Raw genomic sequence first — 12,210 nt, forward strand, 5'->3', positions numbered from 1 at the left:
CAGACAGAGATGGAGAAAGAGGGGAAAATCTGAGGTGGAAGAAAGTAGCATGTAATCTTGGTGATTTTCCCTGGCTTCCATCGCCCCTGTTCTTTACACACACACACGCAAACAGATGGACACTATGAGCTCTTTTCACAGCTAAAGCTGTTATAACCAAGACACTGAAAGTCAAAGAAAGAAAAACACAACCAAAGTGAAAGATCACATTTTCTTCCTGCCCCAGCAGCGACCACTTGCAGAGAGCAGTGGGTGAATGGGTTTCTTTCATTGGAGGAGATGATCGTAACCGCTGAACTGTGAGTGTCCTGCTATTGACATATGACCCATGGAGGTTTTACACCTCAACTGGCCCCCCAATTCTCAGATTGTACTCAGCTGAGCCCAAAGCAACATGGTAACGTAAAGAAAAATCCTTTGATTACTTATTTCCAAAAGCGTAAGAAAACCCTTTACTGTGGATTTTAGTGAAGCATTTTATTAAGCTTTGTGGTATTGAAAGATTATATAACAAAAGACAATTACTACTGTAAAGACACAGAAATTAAGTTCTTTATCGTCCCTCTGGATTCTTTGCTAGCTTTGTGTTAGCACAATGGTGTCTGTGCAGGTGCTTGCAACAAGCCAAAGTTGTGTTAGCAGTATAATGCAGTTGTTTCTGTCATAGATACAGTTTGTATTTTACCTTTTCGGGCATTAAAAATAATGCCCATATTGCCAGTCCTAAAAGGTTGCAAACCAATCCAACATTTTCCTCCTACTGCAAATGAATTGAAATCAGCTGATTTTAGAGTGCAAGAAGAAAAAAAAGAAAGTTCCTTTATGTCTTTTGTGCATTATATTGCTGCGTTACTGAAAAACGTAAAGTTTTCAGTAACGCTTGGAAAACATTAACCCCAACACTGGTTGTCAGCCGTGCAAATTCTTCATTTCACTTCGAAGAAATTCAAGATTCAAGATTCTTTCAAGATTCAAAGAAAAGAAAATTCTGCCTACAGTTACACTTTGGGCTCTGAAAACGTAATCTGCTCGTTAGTGATGGTGAAGAGAGAAAGTTTCAATGAAGCGTTACTATAGAAATGTATTAGTGAGACTTTTTAATAATTTACCCTTCATACAGTGTGTAACTAATGACTTCATTAATTATTTATAGGTCATTTACTAATGTCTTGTAGGTTATAAGCTATTAATCTTTAACTTTTGGGGTGTGCGGAAGAAAAAAAAACTCTGTGGTAAATTGGCATTGGTAAATTTTTTATTAACCACTATTAAAGCCATTATCTACAATACTTTACAAAGAGTCTCCTGCTAGAGAGCGATGCTATTATTTTTCAGCCCTAAAAACTGCAAACATACTTTTCTGATAGACCCCACAGTTCCTACTACTAGAGGACAAACTAATTCTTTCTGCTCATGTAGTAAATCAGCCATGACGAATCTGCGGGGAGCTGGACTTGGAAAGCTCTGTGTCTAAGCTCTATGTGAATGAAAACATCACGTACACTTTAATTAGATCAGTTAGATTTACTGTAGGATGGAGTAGCAGCGCAGGCTCTCGTTTCTTTTAAGTTATTCAAGTGGAAGGTTCTCTCACCACCAACTGTTGAGTTTGTAAGATATTAAACACCGCGAACAGAAGCAGGTGAAGATGTGCGTCTGTGATTTACAGGTGGCCAACAATGTTTCCGTTTCACCCACTGTCTGCGAAAGTGTAGCTGTCTTCACCTTCAGCTCTGAGACAGTCTGGGTTTCTTGACAGCTATACAGTCTCCAGATGGATGTACGCTTGTCTATGAAAATCAAAGCGAGGTCAAGGGTGTTGGAAAGGAGATAAGAGAATATTTGGCCACAATTGGCTCTCTCTACCTTCCAGCGAATAAATCCATGATGTGCCCCAAGGAGGGCCTCGCCCTCTGTGTCCTTTTGAGTATAGGCTTTAAAGCTACAGGGGCAATAGTTGGGGTGAACAGACAGGGTGTTAATCAGATAACTCTCAGCTTCAGTAGAGATCACTAGAGCGCCACGGGGATGCTGAAAGAGAGAGGCCATGTTCCCGTGAGCAGCAGAAGCTTTTTAAGATTTAGTTAGCTTAGTATACTTTTCAGTGCCTTATCTCTCTACGCAAACCTGCCATCCAGCTCAGCAAGATCCTAGATAAGTGCAAATGTTGTTTTCATCAGAGCGTTCAAGCCAAAACAAACAATAAGACGCTGGGGTTGACAACAAATGTCCAACTTTAGCATGCCAAAAGCTAATGCGTTTTCATGGATGTCTAAAGAGACAGGTTAACTTAAGACCATGACTTGCTGCTACACCAAAACCAGCCATCCATCTATGATGAATAGCAAACAATAAAGCTCGCAGTGAGGTAAGCCTTTTTGGACACAGAGAATATAATTTATATATAAACAGAAGAAAACAAGTCTGAAATCCCACATTTCAGCTGACAGGCAACAGGTGATTTAAAGAAGCCCACTACAAATGCAGTTGTAAATTGTATTATATGCAGGTGCACTGCCAAATTCTCACCCAAACGACTGCAGCCTACTTGAAGTATGATTGTTTCAATATGCTCATATTTTTAGACTCCGTTCCATAATTCAAAAAAAAAAGAAAGAAAGCGGTGAAATCCCGAGCCGTCTGCGGCGGGAGCATACGTTTCTAATTCCAAATCAATCACGGCGAGTTTATCAGATGGCCGAGTTATTTTACCATAAACCCATTGGTAATGAGCCATGCAAAGGGTTTTAATCTGTCTCCTTTCATATCTCAGCTGCTGAGATGTGCGAGTTTTGCTCGGTTTGGTGCTATTTTTTTCAGGCTTTGGTGTTTGCTTTATGCATTCATGCTCTGCTAGTTGCGTGAAACGGAGCTTTTGATTTCACATGATCTGTACACACAGAAGCTCTTTAGCGTGTTGCTTTTATGTTTGCTTTTGTTTGATAAACACTTTGATTGCTGTGTTTTGTTGTGGTATTCTTCCACGGTAACTTTTTTTTAAAGGCAATTTAACGCAATCAAGCGGACCCGTGCAATCAAAATAACAGAAAGCACTTTTTGTGCTAAACATTCGAGCATCTGCGCCGCACTCGGCGACATCACCTGTCAATCGACTAGTGCGGCTCGTACTGCAGCATCCTTTTTTATCCTTCTTAAAAAGTGTAAAATGCTCGTGAACTATAACGCCGGACAAAGACTGTTATTCCTCGTGACGCACTCGTAACGCCTCACACGCCAAATTCAGAGAAGTCAGTGATGAGGGCACCAGAGAGTAGCTCCAACCATGTAAACACCTCCCCCTCATCCTCCCCAGAGAGCGACCTCAAGCGAGTACACCCAGGGCCTCCTGGGCCTGGGAGGAAATGAGAGGAGGAGGAGGGAAGTGAAAGGCTCACAAAGAGAGAGACAGAGTGAGGTGAGATAGAGAGCGGCAGAGCACACCAAGCAAGATCAAAGACAAAGGTTCTGCGCCGCGGCGGCCAAAATAAGCATATCAGTGGTGGGGCTTTCAGTAAAAGTTGTTGTCTTTAGGGTTCTAATTTGGTATGCTGCTGTTTCATTGTTCTCCAGCCTCTCTAGTAAATTTTGGATACTTTTCGGTGACTGTGGGCTGAGGCAGGCAACCCTGAACTCTTCCGATTCGTCTGACTACAGAGAGCCATAAAGCATGCGCTCTGAAGGGAGAGGCGCATCGGAGACTCAGGTGGAGATTAGAGCCCAGCTCCACTTTGTCTCTCCACATGAGGTGCAGAGAGTATGTCATCATTATTTCTCAAGGCTGCTCCAGCTCTCTCATCCAACTGAGCCAGGAGTCCTTGTCTAAAAACAGCAGCAGACATATTGATTGGAAATCTGTTCAGTGACATCAGAGCACTTACTGTTTACACTCTATACTTTATTTCTTTTTTTTTTGTGGCACTAAAAAAATTTTTAAAAAATTGAAAGCTAATTTACTCCTTCTAATTCAATCTCATCAGTAGTGATTCAGTAGATTCATTCAGGGATGGGACAATGTGGAAGTGGGTGCACATGAAGCCAGGGGGTAAACTGAAACAAACAAAAAACAGCACAAGATTTAATACTTTTGTATTGAAATGATTTAAGCATACAACACACTATGACAAAATTGGTAAATCTGTCTATTTAAATGTATTGTAGTCTCAGAAAAACATGCACCGCAGAGACCTGATCCCTAAACAACAGAGTAGCTTTTCTCTAAATGGGAACACACTGACAACGTAATAAGATAATAGTGCTTTTTAACAGCAAAAGAATTGACACAGACCTTTTGCACTATTTTTACATCATCAAGGCTCCTCGTGTCTGCTGGCAGCACTCACACGCAGACTGAGAGGTGAACTGTTGGTCAGAAATGCCTGTCTATAGCTTGCTTACTCTTAATCCACTCTTTGGCAGCTGAATAGCGCAGCAATCTTGTTGGGGGGAGGGGGAGAAAATTAAATCAAACTAAAAATAGTAAAGTGGGAGAGACAGAAATAAGACTTTTAGGGTTAGGCATGTGTCACCTACCATTACGCTCCTCATCTATTATTTCTCTCATGATTATCTCTAGCCATGACTCCACGTCCAAAATCAATGAAGTGAATTTCGTGGGATCGCTGTTCACCTCAGCAGTGTGAGGAGATCACCACACATCGGTGCTCTGCAGCTGTTGCAGGGCAGCTGTAAAAAAACCTCAGTTCTCAGGGTAAACTCGGCTCTGTCTTAAACACCCCCCCCCCACCCCCCCACCCCCACCCCACCCCCTTTTTATTCTTCTCTCCAACTCCTCTGTCAGCTGAGGAGACTGAGCGATTCCACATGGGAAAGCCTGGGGCTTCACAGATCAGCCTAACTGTGGGGATGAAATATACTGTCTGTACATATCATCACATCATTAGGCCCAAAGGGATCCCTGCAATGGATTAGAAGCTGTCTACCTGCAAGGCTCAGATGAATTTATGAAGCACTTTATCACGATGAAGCATGAGCGGAACGCTTTGTCTCTTTCCATTTGTGTTTATCTGTGGGAATAAGGATCGCGTCTCCCTCGGTTTCGCTCGCTCTCTTTCACTTACTCCATGCTGAATTCTCTGTCTGTGTCATTTTATGCGCGTGTGCGCTCCGACCTTTCACCCCCCCCTCCTCCCTATTTTTGACACTGCTGGTGATTAGCACAAGATAAGTGACGCTGTGTCAGTGCCTCTCCGTCCAGCCGCTCGAGCTGTGTGTGGGAGGCAGCAAATTGTCCATTAAGTGTTTCTGCTGAGGCCGAGAGAAGATTTGATATAGTGGGGAAACAAAAGTAATATGTACCAGGAAATTCAATTGTCTCTCTCCGGCAAGTTTGAGCTTTAGTTCGGCTTCCCCACCAAATCAATTTCACATGAAAGTACAAGGTCAGATGAGGTTTAACTGTGAGTCCTCCTCGCAGCTAGTCTCCTTTTACTCACTCCGAGGTAGTGTACAGATTGGGTGGCGATTCGATTTTTGTGTGTTTACATGAAAGAACTTGTGTGACTCAGGCAAACTTCCTCACGTGCTGCCGAGAGTCTCGGGGCCACAATAGAAGGAAACTTCCTCTTCTCTCTCACAAAACCCGATGTGGTACTACAGGAGGTACGAGCAAGCACAGGAAACAATCACCTTCGCTACAGTGTGAAGGTCCTTGACCCTAACACAGATGCAGCTAGCACGTGTCGTGAAAGTAAGGGGAGTTCAGGAAGGTGCCCTCCACTTCTTCAGTATCAAGAGACTTCGAGCGGCAGAGCAGAAGTCACTGCCAGGAACCTGTTGTTGCAACCTTAAGTACGGAGGTCACGTACGGAGGCCGGGGTGAGGTGAAGTCTCTTGCTCTCTCTCGCTGTCAGGTGTTTGCCAGTCAGGCCTGATTTGACTACAGGGGATCGTGTTTCGACAGCAGGAACCTCCAAGAGGCTCTCAGGCCTCGAGGCTCCGCATCTCTCCAGACCACAGGGCATCCTCTGTTCTCTAAGGAAGCCCGGCTGTTATCGAACCCCAGTGCACAGCACTATCCCATAACAATGCTAACTAAATCCCCAGTGCAGTTCAGGTTCACACTGAACTCTTAGAAAAGCCAAATGAAGTCATATCAGGCGTGCTTGTATTACTGGATAAAAAGAAGCCAATTTGTAAGTAAGTAACAGTGAGGTATAGCAACTATGCTGTCGCTATATCAGTGCTTGTATATACTGTACCCTCCAAATTACATCAGCAGCAGAGTGAATATGATGTTTTTGCTACCTAAGCCATTGGATTGGATTCTTTAAAGATGAAAGTAAAACATAACTACAGACCAGCTTTACTTTTTCTTCATTTATTGTGTCTTTATATGTAGATAAAATAGTACATGTAGCCTCTGTTCTGAAAAGTAAAGCAAATCAGTGTGACCTAAACTTGTATTCATTCTAATGACCTTTCTGGTTGCAAAAAGAAGTCCAGCAAACACTCTCCTGATGAGTTTACGGTCTTAATCACAAATTACACAAATTAAGTCTAATTTAATACAATATAATGTTAATTTTGGAAATAATACGCCTAGTTAGAGAACCTTTGTGTGATTTAAGGCGTGGTCAATTTGTTATTCTAAAAGCTGCAAGTACCGACAGCAGTCATGTTAAATTTGCATACGCCGGTATATTCAGGATGTATACCAGAGCTGCCTCCATTACCGCCTTCTAGCAGGTTGAAAAACATCTTCCACAACAGTTGATACAGACTGGTTATTTTAGCGAGGTCAACGTTTATTCAGCCCGGAGTCACACCCAATGGAGGCAGGGATTTAGCAATTAGCCACTTTCCCTGCCAAGACACACTGGCAGGCCCTCACAAAGGTGAATTGTCCATAGAGCTGTTCACCTTGGCTGGCATCACAGTAAAGTGCAGTCATATTTTTGTGTCACTCTCACACCTGCCTGAAATAGATCTCCCAGCCACCCAGTCTGGAGTATAGGTCCTGACAGGTCCAGGCTGCGGTTTGCCGATTGCGTTGGCAGGGAAGCTTAATAAAGGATGCCACTCTGTTTAACTAAGCCTAGCAGGGCACGTGTTTTTTGTTTCCCTCGTTCTTTTTTTTCAGCAGGGGAATATTTGGAGCTCAGTTTTCCACTGTTTTTGTTTATTCACGAGAGGGTATCCTCCCAGCTTTCCATTATTAACCTGGGCAACTGAAAAAAAGAAAAAAAAAAAGTTTCCAGTGCTGTTGAGAGGGAAGCCAGGCCACTTTGCTTTCGTTATTGTAACATTACATGGAATCTTCTTTTTAACAATAGCATATAGCGATCACGAAAGTGGAAAAATAGCCCTCTGGCAATCTTTTTCAAAGGTTACACTTAGATTTACAAGGTTTGCTGAAGAAATCTTATAATCCACACTTGCCAGCCCACGTTGTGCAACAGAAGATTTTTTTTAAGCCAAATTTCATTTAGAACTAAATGTTCCTCCGAATGCTTGACGAGCTTCCCCACTGCTGCATATTTGTGGTTATCTAGTCACCTCAAGGACGGTAAGACAGAGTCAAAAATGTATTAAAGGAAAAACAGAGAGATAATTCTTTCTGGTTCATTTTTTCTCAAAAAAAAAAAAGATACATAAGCTCAGGACAGAAAAGTAAAAATAAAAGTCTTTAGCTAAAACTGGATCATTTCAACTAATTTTGTTTTTTTAAAAGATGCGTGACATGCGAGACCTTTGGTTCTCTCAAAAACATTACCTGTGAGTTTTCTTTAAAAGGTCTTTGTTTCCCAGAACTTGTCACAACTAAATAGTGACATGAGTATTAAGATGCTATAAATAGCATCTTGGTGTTGTCTTGTGGTGCAACAGTTGGCCACATCCTGCTTCTAAAATTCTCACGTTGCTGACAGAGTACATAAATGAAACACATGGGCCAGTGTTTTACCTTTCTTTTCTCTGTCACTATTTCTTCAGAATGGAACATCTTTGTGCTTGCCAATGGAAAGTATTAGTTGATAAAGGGCATCAAAATAACACTGCAGTTAATATGTGGGAGGAAGAGACGTCACGATTTTTTTCTTTTTCTTTTTTTGAACAGTGACTGAAATCAAGAAAAAGAAGCCACCACTTTTAATCTCAGAAATATGAATGATATATTTCTGCTGCTGAACCGTCGGGTTTTCCCACCTCTTCTTAAGAACTAGCTGGCGATGTTTTCTCACCTCTCTGTGATCATTTCGTTGTGCATACATGTGCTTGCACTTCCTTCGTGTCCTGCAATGGTGGATCTAAAAATAACCACAGCATGTAAATGCTTGTTTAGCCCGGAGCGGAACAGGGTTGAAAACAGCCAACACTGTTGGCACAGGTTGAGTTTTTCCAATGGGAGTTCCTCCTGTTCAGGGAGGGGAGTCCCAACCAACTTGTGTGTGTGTGTGTGTGTGTGTGTGTGTGTGTGTGTGTGTGTGTGTGTGTGTGTGTGTGTGTGTGTGTGTGTGTGTGTGTGTGTGTGTGTGTGTGTGTGTGTGTGTGTGTGTGTGTGTGTGAAAAGGTGGGCGTTTGCATACATAAAACAAGGACAGCTATTATTGTAGAGCTTGTGTGTCTTTTAAATCAAACATTATTTATGTCTTCAGCCTTCTTTCCTTGGTGGTTCTGCCATTTGTTCTGCATGGATCAGTTCAGCAAAACATTTTTTTATTAGCACCTCAGCCATCAACATCACACTTAACTGAAATCAAGCAGCAGTTAAATGATATAGTACAAAAGGAGCTCCAAATAAGTTTTTCTCAGTTTTGTTTTTATCTTGATCTATGCTGATGCTTCATAATTCACCAAACAGTATGCAGTGATAACAAACGCGGGCCCACTCTGAACTTCAAAGTGGGTGGACTTCCTGTCTCGGCTCCGATGGTGGTTCCAGCAGACTCAGACTGCATCGGCCTGTCTTATCAAGGCGAGCTCTGTGACTATGAGGCTTCTTGTTTTTGTCGAGCAACAGGTCTCAGGGTCCTCGCCATCTTCTCAGTCACTTCCCTCTGTTTTGCCAAAGAACACAGAGAAGATAAAGGCAGGGGACTGATCTCTGTCTGCCCGACTGTGGGAAAAGCGCGGGCACAGGAACTGGTGCAGGAAACACAAGACGATGACTAAAAACAGGGATATTCGCATGGAGCCGAAATGAGTTGTTAATGACATTGATATGTTTGGACTGTGGCTTCTGATGTCCATGATGTCCTGATGTCAAGTATGCAGTGTAGTGTTGCTGTCTGAGATGTTGTCATGTTTAAAGTTTAAAGAGTTCGCTAATAAGAAAACAGAGTAGCTAGGAAGACTTCAGCCAAAAGAGGATTTGCCAACACGTGTAATTTATATTTGACACTATGGCTCTGTCCTTCCATCATAACAGAGCTGGTATCCAAGGCAACAGACAGGTCACAGATTTGGGGCGGAGGGCGTTGCAAAGTGGCTTGCAGGGCAAACAGCGGGAATTGTATGCAGGATGCAGCTGAGTCATGAAGTGATACTGAAATCAGACGTTAGCAGATTATATACCAGGCTAACCTTAAAAAATATGAAAGTATGAACTCCCATATTTTCTGTGAAATGTATGTTTTTTTCTTTATACATTTAGACATTACTTGTTCCTAACCATGGTACTTTGACTTAACATAATAATTTGGAAATGTTTGATATACAAGCACAGAATTGAAATAATAAAGATCTCAAAACTGTTTATGGCGCTAGGATCTGTCGAGATTAGGTGATACAACCCGAGTGGGTCACTGTCTTGTAATTGAGCTTTGTAGTAGTTGTTGTTGTTGGGTCTTTTTTCTTTTTTGTGGCAGAAATGAATAAAAACAAAAGTGATCAACTACTGCACTTGGAGACTTCAAAAGCCGCAAAAGCCAATATCCCCTGATCTTCACTCTATAAAATGAGTCATGCCCTAGAAAATAAACCTATTTATTTAGCCTAGGTGATTTCTTCAGGGATTTACCTTCAGAAAGCCCCATCAAAGATATATGAGACATTTAAAAAGATATGTATTAACCATGAAAAGTAAGTATAGCTCTTGAATATTACTTGAAATCTGACTGGAGCATCTGGTCCCCTGAGGTTCTGGGGCTCTGACTCCAACCTTTGTCAGTGTTCAAACAAACAACCCTTCAAGGCCAGTATTTTCATGAAATGTAATAATGCTTTAGCGTGTCATTAAATGGCAGCAGTTAATAAAGATCTCCTCTTTCTCTTTTGTTTCCACAGTTAATGAGATCATCAGGAACGACCTCTCCAGCATCTCGGTGCACACTCACGCATAGACCATTTGAGTCTCCTGCAGCAGCAGCACATACACGTCCAAAAGCAGCATCAACAAACGAGGACAAAAACAGCCAGAGATCCAGATTATAAAGAATAAAAGTTTGACCAGGATCTCCCACCTAACTAACGATGCCACCCGCTCCTCTTCAGTCTCAGACTCTTTGCAGGCTCACATTGACAATCACTGGCAAGCTCCATTTGAATAAACAGGTGAATGTTATATTTACAGAAACGAAAAAAGGGAAGTGATATATCAGGGGCAAAGTATACGATTACACTTGTCTTAATTCGCAGCTGATGTTTAGTGGACCAAACAACTCAAAGAGACTGAGTTATTTTCTGTCGTTAACAAATGACAATCTTCATTTCGAGTGTGATCTGTACGTTAATGCATGGACAAGCTAATGGGACAATAAGTGTCAAGCTTCATCACTTTGGTTCATTTGTCTGCACAGTCAGTCCGCATCAACCAACTCGGTGCCTTACAGCAGTGCTATTGACAGCAAGCAGCAGCAGCAGTCAGGCAAATGCAAACGGTTCAGTGTAAAAACCCGACTGAAGTTTTCTATGACTTTTTTTTGTATTATTTCAATTATTTGTTTACAGGGAAACAAAAAGGCTGGAACATCTATAGGAAGCATGTCAACTGATTCGAATTTTGTTTTGCCTGCTTCCTTATTATCTTTGTTCATTTATACGGAATTTTATGTATGATATTCTTTTGTATAAACATGTATTTGAAAATATGTATGCCTTATGCTCATATCATGCAGTTTGTTATCCCCCCGCCCCCTCCCCTGTCTTTCCCTGATATGATTTTGTAGCATTTCTGCTACCCTTCACCTTTACTTTTTCACCTTGGTGCCTATTTCCTCATCATCCTTTCCTGGTCTTCCAGTTTTCCACCCAGATCATGACATAATGATGCAAGGACAATCAGAGGATTTTTTTAAAGTACATATCCTATCAAAATTCCTGGTTTACAGGAGCTTAATAAGGCAGGTATCAGTTTTATTCTTTCCCAGCTGAGAGATTGTTGAACAAAGGTAAATGTACCTGCTGGATTTAAAGGGGAATACTTTTATAGATTTGTCTGTTACTTGTTGCTCTGCAGGTTTGCATGTAAATAGGCACAGGGATAATCTATACCACGGGCTCAGTTTTCCTCATCATCTAGGTGATTTCACTGAGGAGCTAACAGGACTGTTACTTACAGCTGGCAATAATTGATCTGAGTAGACCAAAGGATTTTATCTTTGGTGAAATTATTGTCAAAGTTTTTTTTTTCTCTGACTGAGACTTTAGCATAGGATGGTTCCATCATACGAAAAAAAAAGACATGCACTTTACCGTAAACACAGAGCCGATTTTCTTGCCTCCAGACCAAATATTGTAGACTGATTTCCACTGTAGTGTCATAAACGCGCTTCTGTCAACTCTTCACATAAACGCAGTCTTTTCCATGTCGTCTGTCTTTTGGAGCATGTACACTGTACTGATGTTGGGGATCATTTAGCTGATAGTAGCTTCCAGGATAGCTTTCCTAATACATTTTTCAACATATATTATAATAGCATGACTAAACTCTATCAATAAGGTTTGTATTTTGTGCCTTACTACCTTTCTTGGCTACAAAATTGTTGCAACTCTCTAATGCTTTTCTGTGTAGGCACAAGGTGAAATATATTTCTCTTTAATATTAAATATTTATGAAAAAAAATGAAATGTGTTTTAAGTACATTTAATGTGTTCTCAAAAATGACCTAATAAATGGCATATTGGTGACCATAAGTAACAAATGTCCCAGTGTTATATTTGTAAGTGAGTAAGTTGATTGTTGAAAAAAAAAAAAGTTAACAAATATTTGATAATAAAGTAAAAAAAAAAAGAAAAGCATTGTGTTGAGTAGTA

The 12,210-nt window shown here is 41.2% G+C and overlaps 1 protein-coding gene across 2 annotated transcripts in view; it reads left to right on the plus strand.

The window, feature by feature from the left end:
* LOC308405236 (nuclear factor of activated T-cells, cytoplasmic 1-like) overlaps window positions 1-12,210 on the plus strand; it is a 63,098-nt gene extending 50,888 nt beyond the window's left edge. For both annotated transcript variants that reach the window (XM_080895730.1, XM_080895731.1), the window contains exon 10: window positions 10,243-12,210. In XM_080895730.1, coding sequence (XP_080751856.1) covers window positions 10,243-10,298 — 56 coding nt within the window. In that variant the 3' untranslated portion in view covers window positions 10,299-12,210. The remainder of the gene's footprint in view (window positions 1-10,242) is intronic.

The sequence above is a fragment of the Rhamphochromis sp. 'chilingali' genome, assembly GCF_963969265.1.
Source record: "Rhamphochromis sp. 'chilingali' genome assembly, chromosome: 11".
Taxonomy (NCBI): domain Eukaryota; kingdom Metazoa; phylum Chordata; class Actinopteri; order Cichliformes; family Cichlidae; genus Rhamphochromis; species Rhamphochromis sp. 'chilingali'.